Below are 23,603 nucleotides of genomic sequence, written 5' to 3'. Positions count from 1 at the left end.
CCAATATGTTAAAGAACAGACTGGTACTATTGATGTATTTGGTGCCACATTTTCAAACTGCTGCCTGCTGGGACCCACATCCATCTGTCTTTTGTTTTTTCTTCCTCCAGAAGCATGTACTAAATACCATCTGATTTACTTAGAAAGAATGAAACAACCACTGTTCAGGGGAAAATCTAATGCAATTCAGGTCATCCTAACTTCAATGGATAAGACACCTGAAGACTTTGATATTATTACTGAGACTATTAGAATTGGTGATGCTTTAAATACAGCATTTAGAACCTTGGGAAGTTGTTCAACCTGAGTGGGAATAGGGTTGATGCAGAAAAATCCTGAGAGTTTCAAGACTGAAGTTAGAAAGTTTATTTTTGTTGTTGTTAAAAGCAGGCTGCCTTTACAAAGGTATCAGTAAGAAATCATGTTGGTTTTCCTGCATGGTACAACTGCATTACCTACAAGCATCTTGAACGTCAAATGCAATCTGTCAAAATCTACACTCCTGGTGTTCTGCCAGAAGGGAATATACATATATCCTATATTTTTTTTTCCTTCAGGAGCCCAGTGTTAGCCAATGCAATTTTCCTTGAGAGGCAAGAATTTGAAAGGGTTAGGCCCACGTATTTCTGATACCATCGTGGAAATTAGCATTTCTAACAGACCAGTGCTCAATCTATTATTTGTATTTGTAAAAGCATTGTGGCTCCTGTTTGGTTATTGGGGTTTTGTTGTTTGTTTTCTAGTAAACTTAGCTAACATGCAGGTTCTGTTGATCTGCTTATGCTGTGGAAAGTCTGAATTCTGTGGTGTTGCCTGGACATTATAAATAATGTGCACACATTTTAACCAGGTACTGTGCTGCCTTGTTGCTGTCAGAGAAGTCCCTGACTATATCAATAGGACCATTTGTGTGCAGCACATAAGTCCTGTCAGCAGGAAGATGTATCACACCTCTTCTGATTCACTTTTTCCGTAGGTTTGCTCTGTGCATCCCTTCTGAGACAGTCTACGTATGCTGTTTATGGATGTGAATTTTTGCTACCAAACCAGTAATGCTATCACTAGTCCTACTTAGATGTGCTGATACTAATAAACCTCATATTTTGGTAGAAACATACTATTTTCCTCCAATAAGGAAGGTTTTGTCAAAAAAAAGGTGCTTTTTAACAGTTTTCATGCAAGGAAGGAGAAAGGGATGGAAGAGGGGAGAGATGTGCTGCTTTAGCTACACATCTAGTTGGTCTAGTTAAAGTAGCACCATTTTTTGTGTGTAGACAAGAGCTTAGGAAATGTGCAGGTCTTAGTCTAAGGGACAAGACTTTAAAGCAGTCATTGAAGTCTAGTGTCAGTTTTCAAGGCTGAAGAATATTATTTTATTTAGGCTTCCAGACCAGCCTTGCTCCAGGAATGCACTTAGGCTGTTTTTAAAGCAAACATGAAATCAATAGCCTGGTGTTCTCCTCTGCTATTTCTTGCCAGAACCTAAGGACCACACATGGGTTTTCCCTCCTCTTCGCCACACTGCCAGGCATGCTCTTGGATAACGGCGGGCAGCTCTTGTGGATGAATGCGGAGAGGTTTCAAATGGCCAAACACACATCGGACATCTGGGCAGTTTTTGCTGCAAAGTATTTTCCGTCAGGCTTCCCTCCAGATATTGCTGTGAAAGGACTGGCTTACACCACCCTGTCACAGATTTTATCCAGGCTCAGACTTCAGTGGGAGTTTTATCTGAGTAAAGCTCAAATAGGAGCCTGTCAGCTTACCTCACCATTTATAATGTTCCTGGTGGAACCGAGGGCTGCGGTTTTCATTTTGTCCTTGGTGAATAGCAGCCCAGAGAGCAACAGGGCACTGTGCCTTCCTGCATATCACCCCAGTGGTGGGCCTCAGCTCACCCCTTGCCTGGACCCTTGCTAGGTGCAAGAAAATAACTTACTTGCCTCCACCCTGTGCTGGTAACAGGGGCTTCACCTAGAGTAGCAGATTCAAAAGCTTGTCCAAGAAGGACTGACTTGCAGCTCCCCACTGCACCCACTCCTACCTCCAAGCAGCTGCCATCCTCGTAAGGTAAGCAGGAACCTCTGGCCAGCTACTGATTTCTCTTGAACCAGTGGCCCAGAGATGAATGGTCTTTCAGCTTTCAGCAGCTCCCTCGAGCCAGGCTAGCTCCTCTTCTCCTGCAGGGCTTGAAGTTGAACCATGTGGTACCAAGGCAGGTCTCCAGTTAAAAAAGAAGACACACATTAGCAAGGAGGAGAGAAGCATGCTGAAATTGGAAGTGACCATTTTGTGTTTGATGTTATTCAGAGGAGCCTGTTCTTCATTTAGGACATTAATAGTTGTAACAGAAGCTGTAATATTTCAACAACAGTGGTGATTAGGAGCAAAGAGGCAGCTAATCTCCATCTAAAAAGAGCTAACTAGCCCGTCCTTTAGCCCCCACTGCACTGTCACATTTAAATACCATGAATATTCACTGCTTGGCACCCAGCTGGCAGCTGAGCTGTTTTGACACAAAAACCTTCAAACTCAAAGAGTTTTTAATCAGCCTGCAAGAGAGAAGAAGAAAGTGAGAGAAGGAAATAGGAACAGAGAAAATGAATCAGTGAGTTCAACAGAGAGGCAGGTACCTGAATCCGGTTAACCCCATCCCTTCTCTGCAGCCACAAGTGCTGCTTCTGCAGCTCTGCATCCCTCTCCCAGGCTGCAGGGGATGGAGAAGGGGCACCCTATTCCTCCTGGGCACCACATTCCTCCTAGGTGCTCCACCCTGGCCTGGACCCCCATATCCTCAGGCATCATATTATTCCTGCCTGCCCATTCTCCCTGGATGCCCTGTTCCCTCCAGCTGCCCCATCCTACCCCGATGCTCCTTGCTCAGAGAGCACCCCATCCCACTTTCCTACCCATACTTAGAATGCATCCCCTCCTGCTGCCTTTGCTTGTTTCCTGGTGCAGGGCTTTTTTACTCTCACCCTTAGCTGTGTTTGTGACTGGTTACCAACATGCTTCTATTACAGGCAGCACAGTGTCACTCACAACACGTAATGTGCTTTAGAGCAGCCAGTCTTTGCCTGCAGAGTTTTCATCTCAGAAAGAGGTTCATCAGTGTTAACAGCTGCCATCTCCAATATCCTTATTGGTGTCTCAGAGTTGCCTACAGCCCACAGAAACCCCTTTGCTTCAGTTTTTGCAGCTAGGATTAACCATGCAGCTGCAAACACAGAAAATCTTGCTTTCTCCTGGATGAAAGGACCCCACAATCATCTGAAGGCCCAGGTTTCATCACCACTACAGATCTGGGCACTGATGGATCACCCAGCACTCCCCGTTTAACCTGAATCAGTTCTATACACACAACTACATTTCTGTCAAACTAGCTTGAGCACACAACACAGAGTTTATGCAACTTTATGCTGTTATGCCAGCTTTGGGCTGGTTGTGGTGGACAGTTTATACCTTATCTGGTGGGAAAGTAGGGTGGCATAGGCAGACTGCACCCAGTCTACTGCAACGCCTTGCTACGTAAAACTGACTTGTCTAAATTTTCTAAATGTGTTTAACTTGGTGAAGTGAGTTTATGCTGGATCCATGCTTCGTGTCATATGGCTGTGGCATTTTTGATCTAATACTGGGAACCACAAAGTCAGATTTATTTTATAATCAAACGGCAGCCTGAGCTTGAATGTTTGTGGCCCAGACTGCAGACCTCAATCACACGTGGGGAATCTATACATGCCCCTCAGCTGGCTGCATGTTCAGAGCACAGTGGGGACTTTTCTAACCTACTGTGTCTTCAGTGAGTCTGTTGTGCACTTAAACTACACATAAAGTTGTCTCATCTGCCTTCAGGGTCCTTAAAACTGAGATGCACCTCAAAAGCCAGTGTCCTGGTTCCCTTAAGGAAAACCCATGGAGAAGTGAAGTACTAAGACTAATTTAGGCAGATTATTATGGCCATTGCAAAGGCTACTGGTATCCAGGAGGGTGTTGTGGTGACCTACAGAGACAGGCCAGTGCTGAGGGGAGGGATTGTAGATGGAAACAACAAGGCAGTTGCTGGAAACGCAGGCCAGTGAGAAAAATGAGCAACTAGCACTGGAGGAGCAAAGTGGGTAGCTGCATCCTATTAGCAGTGGAACAGAAACTCTGGGCGGTGAATAAAAAAGAGCAGGGTTAGAGGGGAGCCTGAAGGCCCTGCTACATGGTGTGACGGAAAGGGTGCCACAGTGGAGGGACTGAGAGAAAGCAATGTGGTGGCGATGCTGTGTGAGTCAGATCTGCACTACTCTGATCTATCTGGACTGAAGGTGGAACGTTATGGATGTCAGGGAAAGACCACAAAGAGAAATTAATGTAACCAAGATGGGAGATGAGAGTTTGGGAGCAGGTTTTTCTTGTGTGGGTTCCCCAAATCTGAAGCTAGTGTAAGATTTATTAGGAGTTACTGAAGCTGTGGTGACTTTTACCAAATACAGTCTGGGACTCCTTTGGAAGGAAGAAGTAGAAAGATTTGGGTTCCACATTTCATTAGTGCTCTCAAGATCCTCTGATGCTGCCCAGACTCAGAGATCTCACCCAGCACTTTAAAATGTACAAGCATGCACACAATAGCCAAATGTGCTTTATAATCTATTCCCAGGCAGCAGCCAAACTGGGTTTTGCATAGATTGGTACTTACTCTATTCAAGTTGATAATTATTTTGAATAGAATACTCCCCATGAAGCATGCCTGGAACAGCATCAAACCCTATGGGCTGTGAGAGGCACATCCATCAGCTGTACTCTGGGGTGTATTCTGGAAAGGCTCACAGCTGGATAGGAGGATCCATTTTCCTATATACTTAAATGAGAAAATAGCATGCGCTTTTCTTCAGTCTCTTCTCGCCAACATCTGGCCACTACTTACAATGAATTTGCACAGTTGCTAGAAACTATATCTGGGAATGCTTCCTTCGCCTGTGGAAAAATGTGGGAATCTAATATAGTACAAAACCAAGGTGTTCTAGCTAATACGTGTCTCAAAGATCCTGAGGACTTGGATTTGGAATGTTTTAGAGGAGGTGGGTCAAAAGTGTTTTACTTGACATTCATCTACAGTTTTCTGTTGCCTGACTCCATCATATTTGCATATAGTTAACACATTCTGTATTAGGTAAGGAAATTCCAGGCTGAGCAGCAGGTAGCAGAGGTGTGGAACTGGCAGCACTCACTTACCTGAGTCCACCTTCTCCCCAGTCTGTTGTGAGGGGAGCATGGTGCTGCTGTGGTAGTGCTTTGGGGTTGTGGGGCTCAGATTAGACATAAAACAGAAGTTGTGGCCATCTGTGGTCATTAACATTCCATTACACCTTTTGGTACTGAAGCAGTTGGTGCTACATCTAGTCCACTTGCAATACAAGGCAGACAAGCCTTGTGCAGCCCAGCAAGAGGCTGCCTTGTGAGGTTTGCCAGTTGTGTTTTCAGATTGTGGTGGAGCATGGGACAGAATCCCATGCTGCCTGCCCAGAAATAGCTAATCCCAGAGCTGGGAAGCAGAGTAGCCGCACCCTTGTGACCAGAAAACATGCTGAGAAGGAAAGACTTAAGTATGGAGTGTGCAACATACTAACAAGACAGCTTCATTGTTTCTGCAACAGGATTTACTCTCACACGGTGGTGCTCGGTGCTGGCACATATATAGACAAGCCTTAGAACAGTTTGGGTTGGAAGGGACCTTTAAAGGTCATCTAGTGCAACCACAAGATCCAACTGAGGATCCTTGCAGCAAGCTGCACTGGGAGATGTAGCCTGACACTCCAAGGCAATTCTGTGAAATAGGAAGGGTCTCAAGCTCTTGTTGTAAATTGGATCCCTTCTCTCTGCAGAAATCTAAACAAGGGGTGAAAGTAATGGCCCTACAGAAAATGAAGTCTAAACCACCATGCAGAGGGGCAGAAAAGGGCGGTGGTGGTTCCACAGCCTTTACGGACTGATAGCCTACAGACCCCATCCTTGGCACTTGCTCATCCTTGACTCGCCCTGCTGTGCAATGACCCAGAGCAGGAACCAGCCCAGCTGAAAAATAAACTTTTGTTTTTCCTTGGGTTGTTTTTTATCTGGATCAGTTCTCTGGTCTCATTTGCTATATGCAACACAGACAGCGTGCTGGCATAGCTGGTGGTGCAGAGTACAGGTAAGGAAGCAATGGGGAGTGGGAGGGGAGCAGAATTACTTAAACTGATGTAAACAGCCCTGTGGTCAAAAATGCAACCAGAGCCTGATACCAGAGCCTGCCCGCAGTGCTTTCCTTGGTGTCAGGGCTGGCCTGCGGTTTGCACAGAAGTGGGAAGGGGACAAATGCCTCTCTTAAAGAAGCTGCAGAAATTCTTGAGTAATCAGAGCAAATCATCTGAAACTGCTGCTACTGGGACTCCGCAGCTGATGCATAAGAGTTCTGGAACCTTGTAAAACTTACTGGTGCAGCATCCTGATACCAAAAAGCAACAGTGCCACTTTATGTCTTGGTTCCTTCCTGTCTATCCTAACTCTCTTGCAGAATCATTTCTTCTCTGTCCTTCTCTGGGGGAGGAAAAACATCTGGCAATTCTCTTTGCTCCTTCCTTGGCACATCCTGTGTGCCAGGGAGGTTGCTCAGCACCCCTGGTATTGCCCTCTGTTAGGAAGGCCTTGTGTCTGCACCCCAAGGGAAGAGCTGCTTGGTCTGGCATCAGTGGTGGAACCCCACAGCACTGTCCTGTGCCAGTCACTGCCCAGAGAGCAAGCACAGCCACCCTGGATGCTGCACACCCTTTCTGTCAATGGCTGCTGTATTTTATCTCTCTGTGCTGCTGCTTCCCAGGCAGCATGTGATCCTCTGCGGTATGCTCTGGCTTCTATAGGGAATGGGCTGATGCTATAAAATGGTCTTTTTATGGAACTTCTTGGCAACGCAGAAAACTTTCCCATTGCCAGGGTGTTCTTTTTATTCAACAATTTGTTCCCAGAAAGCAACACATTTAACCAGATCTTCTCTATTAAGGGGCTTCAGCTGCATTTGTTTTTTTTCTGAGCTTATTCGGTGTGCTGCAAACTGCAAAACAGTGTCTTACAATAGATTTGTCTGAGGGAACTGAAGTGTGTACTGCTGTGATTCTGCCTGCTGTGGGAGCTCCTTGAAAGCCAGATGTCACATTCAAAGAGTAATCTGTGTTTACAAACACATGGCCACACACACCCACTGCTTTCAGCAGCCAGCAAACTAAAATTCAAATCCTGCAGTTTTGCTTCTCTACCCACCTGCCCCGCACCCAGCCAGAGCAAGAGAAGACAGTTTCCAGAACTTGCATGGGATCGTCTCTTTTATTTAGATGGGGGGAAAAAAATATTACTGTTTGTGGAAGGCTGAATTTAACTTCCCAACTGGGGCCTCTTATATGTAAGTTTTTGCAGACAGAAAAACACCAACTGCTAGCAAGATAATCCAGTTTCCCTTCTCTCGCACTCTGAGGAAGACTGTCTTTCCCCCCATGCCATGCTGGGTTTCAGTCTCGCAGACATTTTCCCGACCACTACACCCCCCCATCCCCCCACCCCCACTCCGGCAAGATCCATATCAAAGCTTCAGCCCCACAGGGTTCATTAGGAGGCATTTATTTCTGCATATTCCGGAGGGGGGGGGGGGATGGGGTGGGGCACAGAGGAGGCAGATAACTTGATTCACAATGCAAATAGGTTGCCCTTACTTTCAACCCTTCCTTCAAACCAGAAAACATTAAAAAACCCATAAGTTCTTCTAAAAGAATAAATACATTAATTCTGCTGGATGTTACATTGCTGGTGCCTCCAGAAAAGTGCCCTAGCACCATTTGATGGGAAAAGTCTGTGAAATCTATTAACTCTGCTCTTGCCCTTGCTCCCTGAAATGCTGTTAAAAGTTCAGTTGAGTGGGCTGAACCCATATTAGAGCGCTTGGTTCATTTAAGAAAGATTCTTAGCAGGTAGTTTTGCACAACAGGGCTAAGATGCTTCAAGGAATGAGGGTAAGTCAACTCAATTCTCTGCAAATTTGAAGCAGTAGTCTGTGATTTACTAATGGGGAGCAGTGAGTTATTAAGCTCATCACAACACAGCATCCTGCTCCCTTAGTCCAGAGGGAGCCAGCTATTAATAAATCAGAAACCAGTGCTAAGCTACAGGGATAAAAGGATCTACATTAATATGAAAATATTAATATCTGGAAAAGCAGATTATAATCTAAATGGGTTAGAATGAGATAGCACCATTGTTTAGAAGACATGGCTTGCTTCAAATCTCATTAGAACTGTAATCATACTCGCAATGGAAGATATCTTCAGACCCTTGAAATCGCTTTGGATGCTTGGTAAATGCGTGATCATGCAGGGGGGTTCAAAGGCCTGCCCAAGGCTTGCCTTTCCTCTGTGTCAGCTGGAGGATCTGCCTGAAGGAAGCAGAGACCCCAAGTACCACCAAAGGGGATGATGTGGCTGTTGCTTCTGAAGGGTGTGCAGCTCGTGGAAGCACTGCACCTGTCACTGGAATGGGCATTGCCCAGAGACACCCATGACTGGGCACGAGCTTCTCTGCTCCACTTCCCTCCAAAACTTTGTCCAGAAGCACAGGAGAGGCGCAGGTGGAAATCTGTGAGATGAGGCTATGTTCTCCCTCCCTCACTTGTGCAAACTGAAGGGAACTCCGCATAGCAGTGCCTGCTGTGAAGGGGCAGAGCAAGAGGGGTCATATTCAGGGGCTGTTTCCTCCCAGGCCAGGTCCCCAGAGCAACCCCTTCAGGGACATCTCCTCCGCAGTTGTCTCAGGTGCTGTCTGGCAGGGAGCATCCAAGCCCTCATTGCTCACAGCACGCTTCCCTCCAGGCCTGGCCATTTTGTCCTCCCTTGTACCAAACTGAGCAGAATCTGCCCCTGGTGGGGCTGCGGTGCAGCCTGGCGCTTACAGGCAGCTCCCTGAAAACACGGGGATGGCTAGTGACCTAGTCTGCCTTCATTCCTCACACCCAGATGGTAACAGGCCCTTCTCTGCTGCCTGTGCAGCTGCTTTCCTGGGTTTCTCTCTCTCACCCTCAGAGTTCATGGTTCTCAGGTTGCCTCCTCACTCAGCCCCTAAGGCAGCTCCATCATTCTGCTCCCAGGAGCCTCAAACATGGTCCCAGGCTTGGGGCCTCACATCTGTCTCCAAGCTTGTCTCCTGGCTCTTTCTGCGCCTGATCTACAGTGGGATGGTCAGCATCCCTGCTCCCAGCTCCCAGGTCTCTTGCAGACATTCTTTCAACTGGATTAAATCCTTCGTGTCTGCATCCAGCTGAATGGCTTGTGAGAGGGTTTTGTATAAAATAGACATCTGGTCATGTGAGAAACCTTCAGCACCTACCCAGCAAAGCAGGGTGCAGTTTGTCTTGCAGCTTTTCACCAACTGTAGGAGGCAGGTTCGTGCAGTTTAGCCCACAGCTCACCAGCATCAGCACGGTGACTACTTTCTTGCCTAGGAGACCCGTGCAACAGCATTGTGTTTTAGCTCACAAGAATTGTTGCCAGATTTCATCGTGAGGATAGTAGGCCTTAACGGTACTGTCACATGGTGATAAACTCAAAAGGCCAGTTCAGTAGTGTAAAATCTTTTCATCCTTTCTATTTTAAATCCAGTCAAAATGTCAAATGGCCTGAGATTTCATTAGAAGAGAAGGTTCTGCAAAGAAAATGCAACAACCGTTCTTGATAAGAAGGTCAAAGCCAAGGTCAGACTGTTGCTCAGAGCTGTTATTTTACTTTGGCACCTGTGGCACTTCCAGCCTTAGTCACCAAAACGAACTTTCCAGCACATCCTTCAGGGAAGTGCCCAGTCAGGCCAGTGGTCTAGCTCATGCTTGCTTCATCACAGACGTCTATCAAAAATAGAGACATTACAAATAAATTTTAGCCCAACTGCCTAGGGGAGGCTGGTGAGTAGAGTTTCATCTACTTAAGATAGGAAGGACCTTTCATAATGCATGGGTTTGATTTTCACAAATATTGAGACTATTCTTTGCATTAATGATAGAATGGATTAAACGTGCCCTGTTTTCCTACATAATACCCCTCTCGAGTTTCACTGGGACCAAAGCAGATCTGGCATTTAAACTAAAGAAATCCCTGTTTGGAGTGTGGGAGTCTCTGGAGAGGCCACAGTTCTGCATTGCAGCTGTGAAGTATGGCATCTCCTCTGTTGCTTATCAGAGATCTATGCTTCTCCTGGGAAAATTTTGCCCAAAGGATTCAGCCCTTGCCAAATTTTCAACTGGATTTTGTTTGTTTATTTTAAATTTCTTTTTAAACATCTGAAACCAACAAACTTAAAAAATGCTCTAAATCTATCAACTTGAGTTAATCCCTTAAAATAAAATAATAAAAAAGAATAATTCCTCTAGGCTGCCAACTTCTGTTTCTAAAACTTAGTCCAAAATGGATTTAAATGACTGAAATTCTAAACCCTGTAAAAATGGCGTTTAATTGAAAAGAATTGATGTTTTTCTTTTCTCCCGTGTTATTACACCTGTTCATAGCATCTGATTAATCTGAATTTTAAAGTGGTTCATATCAAACATACATGTGTATGTAAAATGCTGCTCTTCTGACCTTTGTGCTCACTTTGCAGTGACAGGGAATGCAGATATCTGAGGAGTGAGTCACCCAGAGCCAGCTCTGCCTCATCTCCTCCCCAGTCAGTCCTCCAGGAAAGCATTCCCCACGTCTATGCTCTCCTCCTTCTTCATGTCTATACTCATTTATCATGCAAAAAAATCAGGGCAGGGATGGAGCCAGATATTTTAGGTCCAGAACAGCTTCTAATTTTTTCCAAGGTTTCTACTGTGCTGAAAGGCAGAATTTTGATATGAAGCTACATGGACCCTGGAGGTGGTGTCTGGCTACAAATGCAGCTACATCTCTCTCAGCTTCAGGGGTGCTCCAAGCAAGTGGGTGGGCTGGGCTCCATAAATAGCGTGTACTAATCCATACTCCAGTTTATAGAAAGGGATCGTAGAAAACACACAGCCACAATCTATTCAGGGAATTTGTTAATATTAGAACCTTAGGGAGCAGCTCTGCTTACTTTATATACATGTTTGTTGGAAATATCAGTTCAATAAACAATTTTCTCAGCCCAAGTATCTTAGCAGTGCAGGCATTACAGATGAGGATGATGTTACAGGCTTTTAAAGTCCTAAGGCAGGGTCATTCTCCCCAGTACAGAGGTATAGGTCCACAGTTTTTTCTCATATCAGCACAATACATAGACATCCATAGCACATGAAATGCTTGAGCATCAGCAATCATAATGAAGGCCCCAAAGTGAAACTTAAAAAAAGTACACTTTCCAAGGACCTCCAGTCCTCTGGATAAGACTCATATTGAACTCTAGCGATGTTAGATGGAGATCTTCCGGTATCTTGCAGCAATAAGTATGTTTTTCCTGGAAGTAGCTTCAACTGCATATTCTGAATGAAATCTTTGCTTTGGAGAGAGCTGATGGTCAAATATCTGTAGGTATTGGTCCCTTGTCACCATCTGCCATCCTGCTGAATGATGGTAACATATAGAGTTGTCTGACCTGGTGTGTGGCCAGGACTGGAGAATCCCAAGTTTCTGCCTGTTTCCAGTGGCTTTGCAGGCAATATGGTATTCACCGAGGAGGAAGGTGAACAACTCTCTAACATAAAGTGGATTCTAATGTTTGTATCTGAAGCTGTTGCAGAGTATACAATGGCTATTGTCTTTGAAGAGCTTTGCTGTCTCATTACCCTGGAAAAAACGTTGGGATATTAAATGGAGAACAATAAATCCCACTATCAGCAAATAACCTGCTAGGAAATAAATAAAGTAAGAGAGTTACACTTATCCTAGCAGGTATGGCTTGTTGATACAATCTTACATTCAGAGGTTATTGCATTTAAAGAGCTTTTCTGGAACTATTCAGAGAATATGTGATTTGGTAAATAGGTGGAATATGATTTAGCTTTAAAAGAGCTGGCTCTGAAATAGTACATATCTCTAAAAAATATATTTCATCTTATGACCAGCTGGATGAAGGTCTTGCCAGGACACAGCAGCATCATGTTACTGTACACCGTGAAGACAATGCTAAATTCAGATGCAGGCTCCAGCTAAAATACAGGGTGTTGTGATGTGCTGTTTGGGGCCAGCTTGCTGTAGAAGAAAGCAAAATTCAGGGCTGGATCCCAGCTCAGGAGTCCTTATTCTCCTGCTGCTGAGAGCACTAGTTTTGCCCTACTTGTTTGACTAGGAATGAATGGGACTGGTTTGGATTTCTTCCAGACCAGCTGTACTTTGCCTCATTATAAACTTTACCATAAACGATCCTTTCCCCTGCCTTATCTCCCTGTCTCCTTCAAGGGCAACACTGGAGTGCAAGAGGGATGCTTTTGCTGGGAGCTGTTGTGAGCTGAGAGAACAGGCAAAAATGACCCTTTCTCCTGCTTGGTGTTTCAAACAGCTTCCACCGGCGTGTATTGAGGGGGTGTATTGAGAGTGTGAGAGAAAACACTGAAAAGGGAGGAGAGGCACAAAAAAGGAAGGGTAAAAAAAGTACAGCAAGGAAGCTAGAGACAAACTTCAAGTTATGGATTATTTCTCACCCAGGCTCTAATTAGGAAGCCTCTTATGGGACTGTGAAACTGTCAGGCTGCCAAATGTCAGCGTGTTTATCGGGGATCAGGTGATTCTCCCATCTCAAGTGGCTACAGTTTGGTGCCATGATCCTCCTGGGTCCTTCCAGTGTGTGTGACTCACACTCAGCACTGGCACCTCTGGGGGCTTTGACACGCAGTGGAAGGCTTTTTCTTCTCCCTTAAGAATTCAAAAAAAACCCTTTTCCTGGGATTTGGCCTTTTCATTCTGTTTCTGCACGGAGAGGGTTAACCATAGGGTGCAGAGCCACTTCTCAGTATGTGACTCAGATTCCCAGGGAAATCCCCAGCTTATCTGATGGAGCCTGTTAGTCTGCTAATTGAATAAGCTCCTATTAAAAGTGCAATGTTTTTTAATGACTGCTAACAAAGGGCCAGATTCTGATCTGATCTGATCTGATCTTTTCGCTTGGGATCATTTCTGCTGATGGCCCGGCCCTGCCCCTGATTGCAGCCGCGCAGGGTGGGAGGGAGGCAGCTGCCTCCCCAGCTCCGCCGGCCTCCACCGAGCCCGGCCTCGCTCAGGAGTGCGGAGCTGAAACCAAAGCGCTGGCTCTAGGGCTTCCCTGGTGCAAGTGAGCTGCCAGCTGTGCGCTGCAACTTCAGTTGTAATAAGCCAAGACTTCATGAAGTGTAATAGGCAGGAAGCTTTTAATGGGGATCTTTAGGAAGAGGGAGAAGGCTGCAGGGCAGCCAGCGAAGGAAAGTTATTTGTTGGGAGACTACCAAGGACTCCACGTAACATAATTGCTGCGAATATCTAATATGCGATCCAAGCCCTGCTCAGAGTAATTAACTTTCCCAGTGTTGAAATCAGGTTGATTTGTTGATTCTACATATAAGATGTTGTCTATGTCTGCATAGGAAAAATGCTGTGTGTGCCTTTGCATATGCACAATCAAACCTTGACTTTAATTAAAATTATGTGCATTATATCTGTATCTCTTGTTCTCTATGGGAATTGACTTTGGGAAGGTATTTGCCTAATAGGAAATGAAAAAAAATGTGGTTAGCATTTAAAATGAACTTAGTTGGGTTCCAGGGCACTTCCAAAGGAAAGTGTAACAGCTCTGATTTCAGCCAGGCCCTGGCTGCCCCGGGACTGGGTTGAGCTCTCTCACATGACCCTGTGACCACATTTGCCTTCCATGTCTCACCTGAAACTCCCAGTGGGTTCCCCAAGCCTCTGTGACATCAGAGCCATGAAAAGTTTCCTAATAGGATTATAAGGAGACTGTTTTTTTGAGACTGTTTTTTGTTTTTCCTTGCTAGCCAGGAATGAGATCTGGCCACTTTCACCCTCACATGTCTCCACATCTACTCAGTTCCTTCTTGTGTGCCTTTTGTTTTTCTCCTAGGAAGGTTTCTATTAAAATGCAGGAGCTTCTTCTAGAAGGTCCCACATATGTATCCACACTGACACTGAGCCACTGCTTTAAAAGTTTCATAAGCAATCCATAAGTGGTGTTTTTTCCCCACAATAACAATAGCAAAGTGTCAAAAATGTCAAGCTCCTGTTATCTAAGGCAGAGTCTAAAATCCATTTCTCAGCCTGTCTTCTATTCCCCACTCCCAAGTTGTCAGATGCTGTGACATGCCTCCATCACGCCACAACTAGCAGTCCCAACAAACAGAAAATGATTTCCAACTGGCAAACACGCTGTTTACTTTCCAGAAAAATTGCACTTTCCCATCTGACAGCTGATCAAGGGATCTCCTGCTGCTGTCAGCATGAAGAAGTGTTTAAACACAGGGATGGAAGTTTAAACATTTTCTCATTATCACAGAATAAAAAAAAATTAAAAAATAATAAAAAAATAAAGGCATTGAGACTCTCTGGCCACCTGCTGTGCCAGTAATGAAGCGGTGTCACATGACCAGCCGGCAAGGACTTTTATCTCTGCCCCAATATCATTACTGAAGTGACACCTGTCACATGACCCGCATAAGGGCTTTCATCTGGGCTCCCCAAATGCGGTTCTGGCTCATGAGGGGGATTTTCCTGGTGCTTTTTCCCCCCCTTTAAAGAGCATTGCCCACTTGCACCATTACAGACAAGTATTTTGCAAGTATTAAAGCCCTCAGATTTTTTCTTGGGGATATGTAATTTAGCCAAAAAACTTGCTCTGGGCTGAAGTAAAATGAGTCTTGGCCTGGGAAAGAAGTTATTTCATTTACTTCAAGATGTTTTCAAAGCAAATATTTAAGTCTGCTGTTAAACCCTCTTTACATAAAAGAGGACGTTAAACAATTTGTCCAAAATCTCAGAGTTGTTTTTGATTTTTTATTAGGTGGTGAGAAGAAACAGTTTGATGACCCTCGAGCACAATGATCTCCATTTACATGCATTTCATAAACTCTCACCTGCTTTACCAACACATCCTACCTTGCCAAGAGCAAGTCTTTTCTGGAAAAAAGGAAAGGTCAGTCCTGCACCTTTCTGCCAATGTCTGGGATTTTTTTGTGAGGTCTTCAAGAGCAAACACCTACATTTGAGATGTGTCCACATACGTGATAGCAGTACTGAGCACTTACTCACCAGGACACATTCGGTTATTACCTCAAACCAGAACATCAAACATCCAGATGTGACAGGGGATGACCACCCACACAAACTAGATGGGAACAGGCTGGAAACAAGAGAGTCTGAACTTCAGGGCTTTTTCCTGCTCCTCCTTTCCCACTCCATACTCAGCCATGCATGAAGTCTGGTACTTCTCTGACCCCTTCATAATCCCATTCAGCTCACTAAAGCAATGAAAAAATAACTCAGCAAGAGTTACTAGTTTTCCACCTGTTTAGTGAGTTAAGAGGTTAGAGAAGTGGCAGAGAGCAAAAGAGAGAAAGACTGTGAAGCCTGAGGCCGGGAAGGAAACAGGGGAAGCACTGTTGGGTGGCACTAACTTGGTACATGAATTCAGATGTGTTTCTTGTTACCTACCCTTCCTGATGCATTACAACACTACATCCATTTTCCCTGAGAGCTGTTGCCCCTGAGGTTGTGCAGGCCAAGGGATGGAAAATACTGAGATCAGTACTCCTGATGTAAATAGTATGCCTGTTAGTTTGGGAGAGGAGTGGTTCTGGGGCAATTTGTCTCTCTGATCTGGCATATTTAAAGCATTGGGCCTCCTATGTTGAGTTAATGAGCAGAAGAGTGCTGGGCTGCAGCACATACTTCTGCCAGGGTCTTCCTAGCTTTCTGTCCCTCTAGATACAGAGCTAGAAGGTGTCATTTGACCCTTTGGCAATTCAGCATAAGAGCTTCGGCCATTTCGGGGTAGCAGCTATGTAAAAGAGCAAAGCCATTCTCTCTGCTGCTCCAGGACAGAAGAAATTTACAACTGATATTCTGGATAGATACCACGAAGAAACTGATTCAGTTCCCATCCTTAGATCCCTCACTGCCCATGCATAACAAATCATTTCGTTTAACATATCTTGAGCGTTTAGTGTCTCTCAACTAGGAGCAGACATCCAGCCATAACCATCCCATGGCAGGCATTAGAGATCCTGCTTCTTCACTGCTCCTAGTCCAGCCATCTCCAAGAGTGCAAAAGGAATGTAGAACACCCCTATCCCAACCTGGGCATCATTTACAGCTGCTCTGAACATGCATATGACAATGCAGCATAACTCAGAAGTGAAAAGCTATCTTCTACCTATGCAGCCATCCATCCACTTTAGAAAAGCTGCTTATTTGTACCAGTTCTTAGAAGCTTTTGCAATGCAACAGCCAGGCCAGTGCCAGTGTGCTTAAGAACTATTGTTTTACTTTTAAAAAGGTTCCAAATGCCCTTCTCTGCGCAAATAAACCTACACATGGGAAGCTGACACAGGGATACACACCTATGTAGAACTCTATAGGATACTGTAGTCTCATCTTGCTTATACTGCTGTGAGGTTACTGTAATAATATTCCAGGTTTATTGCAGAGCAAAGGAAAGACAGAAGGTCCCAATACTGAGATAAATTTCTGTCCAGTATTGCAAAGGGAGGTGAGGCATTTGCAGTCATGAGAGTGGCTGGTGTCTGGGAGATCTAGGTCCATGCAATCTAGATGTGGAAAGGCTCTTAGGACATAGCTTGCCTTTTCATCAAGAGGGAGAACTTGAAGGATTGTCATATAACACAATACCTCTTGTCTTCTTAACTGAGCAGTACCTGTGGATAGTCTGTGTGCTCTTTTATGTAGCTAATCTATATGTTCCTGCAATTATATCTATAGCAAGGGCGAAGGGGAACATAAACAGTTGTATTGCCTCCTGCCCAGATCTGCAGTGTTTGGTTAGCAAACAGTGGATCAGGGTGGAGCTGGAGATTTAGCTCCCTTACACTAAAATGCCACCTTCCAGCTCTTTCTATGGCTGTCACCCATCTCTCTGGTGTTTTCCCATAGCTCCATGACTGGTTTTGTTCCAATGCCCCAATGCTCTGAATAATTCTTGCTCAGAGAAGTCCTCCCGTTCATGCCAGTGACACTACTCAGATGCATAGGAAGTATTCAAGAAGGTTTGCATGATTGCATCTTAATGATTTGTCTTTGTCTTCCTTTTCTTCCCAGATCTGCTGTGAGGTTACAGCAAGGCTTCTGGCTTTTGGTGTCCCAGAGCTGAGAAAAAGCATCCCAGACTACTGAAACCAAATGGACTAGTACTTGAACACAGGTAAGTTACTTGCTTTCCCAATTCTTCCAGGAAGAATTCTATGAGAAATTTCACAGTAACTGTAGTTGGGAAGGAGCACTCTGATTTCCCCATGTATCCTGATCAGCACTCACCTCATATTAGCTTTCCTTCTCATAGTCTGTCAGCAGCCCTGAGATCAAGGAGATTAAAACACCCTGGTAACTCATTAATGAGCCAGGACTCTCTGCAACAGCTGGACTAAAAATGGCCCATCTTTGGCTGCATCTTAATTTTCTGCCACCATCTCCATCAACACCTGCACATGTTTGGTACCCAGTACAAGAAGACCCCTGAATTCAGCTCTAAGCAACCAGTCTGCAATGCACATGTCTAATGCTCTGCTGGTGTGGAACCAGTATGCTGGTAATCCTGTTAGTAATGGCAGAAGCTCCCTCTAGGAAATTATAACAAATAGTCTTAAACAATTCCTTTTGTTGACAACTTTATCCAAGAAACCATCTTCCCTGGAGACTTCACTCAACTTTTGACTAATCCCTTCCTTCCCTCAGGAGCTCTTTTGTTAAAGGAGATTGTAGGCAAACCCCAGGAATGACAGGTCTCTGTAAGCCTTGGATCAGCCTCTACATTCTTTCAATTGTCAGTCCCCATCTGTCCTGTTTGTACATCAATCTTCTGGTCCAGGGATCTCTCTATTAAGTGACACATGGCTGAGTTTATTCTGCAAGTCCAGTGTCCAGACTGTGCTGTTACGTCTTCGTTGCCAAATCAATCTTTCTGACATTGCTTTCTGAAAAACAAAAGGCAGGACATCTGCACATTTTCTTTCTCTTCTACTGAAAGGTGATTTTAAAAAATACACCCCCTGCCCTGACCAGACTCTACTCTCAAATATTTGGCTTCCTTTTGTCAATATCAAGGGTTATTTCAAAGGTCCTTGGTGTAATGGAGGTAGAATCTGTTCCCATTGCAAAGGAATTCTGTTAGGATAAAAATCCATGGCCCAAGTCCTGAATCAAAAGGAAAAAGAAATCCTTGTTACAAATATTCTGCAGGGCTAGTGACTCTTTGCTTGTTAACAGTTGATTTAAAACAAGCTCAAATCTTCCTGTAGATTCAACTACACTTAGGTAGTACAGTAGCACATACGTGCAGTATTTATCTGCATTTTGAAAGGCAGAATGAGAATGGAAGCAGATTCCAATGATCCATACATTCCTCCTCAGCAGGTAGAGGGAAAGAGGTGGAGTAGGGTAGAAAATGGATGGAGTGTTGGCATGCTGGGATACATGCCTGGCACTATGTCTTCCCTTCCTGAAATGAGGAGAACAGAGAGGAGACTGTGATGTTGTTTTGTCCCTTGCTGCATTGCTCAGGGCCCATGGATTCATGACTGAGCCTGGTATGTTTAGCTTTTTGGCTTTTTCTGTTTTTGTAACTTAACTCAGGTTGGCCAATGAAGGAAGGCTGGCCAGTTTCATTATGTTCCCAGGAAATTCCATTCTCTCATGTGCCAGCGTGAGGCTGTTGTGCTTTAGATGCCTATCTACCTCTGGTTAGATTTGCAAAAGCATACAGAACCCCCTGCTTTCCATCCGTAGCCTATTAAAATGACAAAAAAATTATTGTTTCACTTATAATCTTGCTTGCATGTCTGAATCCAGATGAGTTTTTTAAAAAGAGAATTAATAATATGAACACCATCTCTTACAGAATGTGTTTAACTTGAGTTGACAGCTAAGCTTGTTTGGTATGTTTTGTAAGCAGATTAAAAAGGACACAATCACTTTGAGGCCAAGTTAATACAAAAAAAATGTTTAAGAATATCTACCATTTTCATGATTTCACTATTTTAAATTATGTGTTTGTGAAATACTCCCAAAATCAGTTAAAACTGGCCAAATCCAAGTTTGTTGAACATTGAAGCATGAGTGCCCTCCTCAAGTGAGTTGTCCCAGAAGCTTTAGTGGAACTGACAGCCAGCTTTTTGGACAGGATTAGTTCCTTTCTGATCACAGAAAGGGAACAGTCTGCACTTAGCTGAGCAGGTGAGTGAGGAATGTATTCAGGCTGCCTCCAAACCCCAATCTGCTCAGAGGGCTGGCAGTGTCAGGTCCTTCTTGAAAGGACTTGAGGCTGTCCTGTCTGCCTGCTGTTGTCTACATGATGAGGGCAGATGGGGTAAAGAGAGGCTGTGAGACCAGGCTCTGAGTGCTGGGACCTGATGCTATAGCAGGTACGTGCCATCTACATCCATTTGGAAGCACAGACGGGTAGCTGAAGTTTGCCCTGCTATCACAGCTAGGTTGCCTCTTAGCTTGGCAGACAATAAGACAGGCAAACTAATTTGGCCTCAAGACCCATTTCCAGGTCTGCCCAGCAAGCACAGACCCAGCTGGTGACACAGACTGGACACATGCTGTTAACAAATGCACAAAGTAAACAGAGACAGGATATAATAAAAGGGTATTTTCTGATAATGTCTTTCAGCAACAGTGATTCTGAGCGATCTTTTGGTCTTCTGTAACAAAAAGGAGATGAAAAATGTTGATGCTGAAGCATCATTTTGAGGTGTCATACTTAAATAGTGACTAATTAAAACCTAGAGTGTTACTAGCCAAGGAGATTTTGCCTAGCTCTGCTCAGGTTCTATTGTGTGTGAAATCAAAACAACTAAGCTATAAAATGTGAACTTGGTAGACAAGGACAAACAAAGCAATTTGGTCAGTTTAAGCAATGGGGAAATGAAGCAATATTTTGACTGGGGAGGCATCAGAGGAAAGGGCATTGCGGCGAGACGTGGGAATATGATGAAGAAAACCCAAACCTCCCAAGATACCACTGAGCATTGTGCATTGGGAGCCATTGGCTTTCTGATCTCTTCTCTCTGAATGTGAGATTTCTCACTTTGTCCTCAGCCTGGGATGTGGTCATCCAGCCCTGGGTATCAGTTCTGTTCTCCCACCTTCAATACACAAAGGAATTAATGCGCTAAGGAGGGTGGCAGCAGCTTTGACAGTGGGCATTATGAGCTTACTCAAGAATTAGTCGATCATCCCTGCTTTCTATCAAAACTTGCTTGAACCTCCTGTGAGACGGCCTTTTTGGTAAGAAGCAAACAGGTCACAGCTTGCAGGTTGCAGTCACACTTGTGGAACTGTGAACACTGATTGTCCTGTGGAAAAGTCACATTAAAGAAAAAGCTACAAAATGGTCCTTTTCCTCTCTGTGCTACTTCCCTAATGCTCTCCTGTGACATTAGCCACAATATAAACTAATTCAGGATCTTATTTCTCATAGCTCCATTCCTTCTAATTATTTTTTGGAAAATGATTTCTTTAATCTAGGCACCCTTCTCCGGAAATCTCATCTATGGTTTCTTTTCTTTTTTCTTTTTCTTTTTCTTGGAGTAACCAGTAAAATACTATTTGGTAGAACAGTGGTAGGAATGCAATCCGCTAATCAAAAGGATTCAAATGGATCTACACACTGCCAAGCTCTCTCCTTCCCACCCAGCGGAGGGGGAAAAAAAGAAAAAGAAAAAAGAGATAGGGCGAAGGCATGGAGCTTCTCTCCTTCAGCAATCTCACAAATGCAAAACCTTCCACTCCAGTGACTCCTCATTAACTTACCAAATCTGACAGTCTAATTATCGTAGCAGCTTCATGCTTAGAATAAATAAATACTAAAGTGGGTGTTTAAAGAAATTGAGCAGTGAAATCCAGTCATCTAGACAGTCAATAGAGAGTTTATTTTAAATTTTTATATTCTTATGTATTTATATCATTTTAGGAAAGATAATGAGATAGTTGTCTTTCAGGCTAATTGAGTTCCTAGGCTCATGGTTGCTTGCTGTCACAATATCAAACTTAGCTTTAACTTTTGTGCCTTAGAAATCTGATCACTACATCCCCATTTGCTCTTTTCTGCTGATAACTGGGTGAAGGAGAAGTATACCTGAGGATGGGAAATGACTACATGGGAGTTCCAGTCAGGATGTCTTTCACAGCAAACAAGACAAATTTTCTCAGATTTGCATTTAAGAGTGTTAAAGGGAAAATGGAAGTTAAGGAAACCTCAGATATAACTTGCAATTAGACAAAATACAGAAAAATGTCTGCTGACCTCTGATGCAATAGCATCTGACTCCATGAAGGGTATTAACAGCACTCCCCTCCAAGAGCACTTCATCTCCGTGAACAATAAGACCTTTATAGAGATTCTCTGGCCTGAGATCAATAGGAGTCAGAACATTTGATCCATGTCTGTAGGACTTTGTTTCCCTAAGTCATGTGGGCCAAACTTTGTGCCAGTTGTGTTTTTGCAAGGGCATGAGCTGGGGAGTGAACAAAGGGAACCTTCCTTCTTTTCCCATCTCCCCCTTCGCCCTGTGCTCCTACGCAAGGCCCAGCACCTGCCAGCACGGTGTCTGCTCCAGGCCAGTACCTGGGGAAGAGTTTAAGCGGGGCAGCGTTTCCAGAGGCCTGTGCCCTTGGCACGCATCTGCTGTGATGTTGAAATGGCTCTTTCCTGGGGTGGTGTCTTAATGACAGAATACAAAACCTCAGTGTTCTGTCAGTATTTACAGAAGCAGACCTTCCACCAGTATGGACATCAGGCTGGGTGGAGTGAGGGTTGTTTTTCCTGAGTTAAGTGAAGATTTGCTTATCATCTCACAGAAAAGAGTGCTTCTGGGTCAGGAGTGACAGCTGATGTGCTGCTTAACACTGAGTTTGGTTTATTCCCTTATTAAGACACATAACAAACCAGATTCATACACCTGGTGGGAACTTCACTTTCTAGGTGTCTGTATCCCATTTGCAGTGAAGGATATCCACTTGATACATACAGAGGTGGTGGAACACAGAGTTAAAAAAAGCTTGACTATATAAACCTTTTAGCTATGTAGGAGAACCTGGGGAAACCAGCCAACCCAAACAAGATGTCCATGAAAGCCAGCTCTTTTTTATACATGCCCTGTGGTAACATCTACCAGTGCTGGCTAATCCCAACAGTGATGGGATTTTTGGTAGGCAGTGGCTTGCAGCCTTAACCTCCTCACTGCGTATGCTTGTTTTGCATTAGTTTAGATGCAATAGGCATTAAAATGACAGTGCTCTGTCAATATCAAGCTTGCCTCCTCCTCCTTGTCTCTGAAAAGATATAGTGGGCTGTTTTAAGAGAAACAGTACAGCGTCATCACCATCTGGCACACTGGTTTTGAGTCGCTGGGAGGAGGTAACGACCAGAGACCAACTGTACCCAAAACAAGCAGGTCCGTTCTAGTCAAAGCCAGGATCACATCCGCACAACATGCAGTCTTCCTCACAGAGCACAAATTGGACTTGATGACTAACTGCTATGCCGGTGGTATGCCCGGGGTCGAATATCTCCTGAATTGTGAGAAAGGTCTACACTGAGCCTGGACATCAGTCCGGTGGGGATAGGGTCTGAGGTGCCAGCTCAGGCCTCCCCGGCCCATATGCCTCAGTTGTTTGGCCAAAGTTCTTGTTGAGTATGTTTTCTTGGTGGTGCACTGGTGCTAACCCCAAATCCCACTGCTCACCCGCCCTGCTTGCGAGCCTACTCTAAAGGATTTGAGGGCAAAAGAGAGGGAAAACAAACCAAATCTATAACTAAGAATAATAAGCTGCAATTGTTACTGTGTCTGACCTGTCTGACAGCAGAGTGAGATACCTTCTCAGAAGGCTCTTTGCACTTCAGGACTGACACTGAATTGAGAGCACAGCTCATGCTTTCTTGATTCGAGAATCTCATCTTTCTTCCTGAAGTGGTTAATTGGACAAAAAACATTCTGTTTTAGCAGGTGCCAAAGGGTTAGACTGAAGTTTTATCAGAGCTGCTGTAGTGCAGGGCTGCATTGCACAAAGATAATAATCTCAGCATTGTCTTAGCCCAGAAAAAGGGCAGCAAATGCTCCAATTTTACAAAAGGCCGTCACCGTAACCCCTGAGTCTACTAGCCACAGTGGAGGGGAGCTGAAGAATTCCCCGCTCCTCTCCTCCGTTGCTATATCCAGAGCTGCTGGTGGCATGTGTAGAATTAAGGCACCAGGATGATGGGTGGGGTTTGAATATGGGCTTTAGCAGCCCCTTCTAGAACTAGAGGCACATGAGCGAGCAGCCGTAGGAGAGGCCCATCTGTGGACCAGCCGCACTCAGGGGACAGACAGCCTTCCTCTCTTACAGCATGGGCTGTTCTATTTTTTCTAGCACTTTCCATCCAGATGAGCGTAA

At 44.5% G+C, this 23,603-nt stretch overlaps 1 protein-coding gene and 1 long non-coding RNA gene across 2 annotated transcripts in view; one reads left to right on the top strand and one right to left on the bottom strand.

Moving 5' to 3' along the window:
• LOC129736640 (uncharacterized) overlaps positions 1–23,603 on the top strand; it is a 59,729-nt gene that overhangs the window by 23,946 nt on the left and 12,180 nt on the right. Inside the window, exon 3 of the long non-coding RNA XR_008733540.1 lies at positions 17,265–17,367. This is a non-coding gene — a long non-coding RNA (uncharacterized LOC129736640). The remainder of the gene's footprint in view (positions 1–17,264; positions 17,368–23,603) is intronic.
• CDK15 (cyclin dependent kinase 15) overlaps positions 17,950–23,603 on the bottom strand; it is a 39,551-nt gene continuing 33,897 nt past the window's right edge. Inside the window, 2 exon segments of the mRNA XM_055718468.1 lie at positions 17,950–18,136; positions 20,384–20,524. Of these exon segments, the coding sequence (XP_055574443.1) occupies positions 20,415–20,524 (110 nt within the window). The 3' untranslated portion in view covers positions 17,950–18,136; positions 20,384–20,414.

This window comes from Falco cherrug, chromosome 8 (assembly GCF_023634085.1).
Source record: "Falco cherrug isolate bFalChe1 chromosome 8, bFalChe1.pri, whole genome shotgun sequence".
NCBI classification, from domain to species: Eukaryota; Metazoa; Chordata; class Aves; order Falconiformes; family Falconidae; genus Falco; species Falco cherrug.
This window is presented reverse-complemented; position numbering and strand designations above follow the sequence as displayed.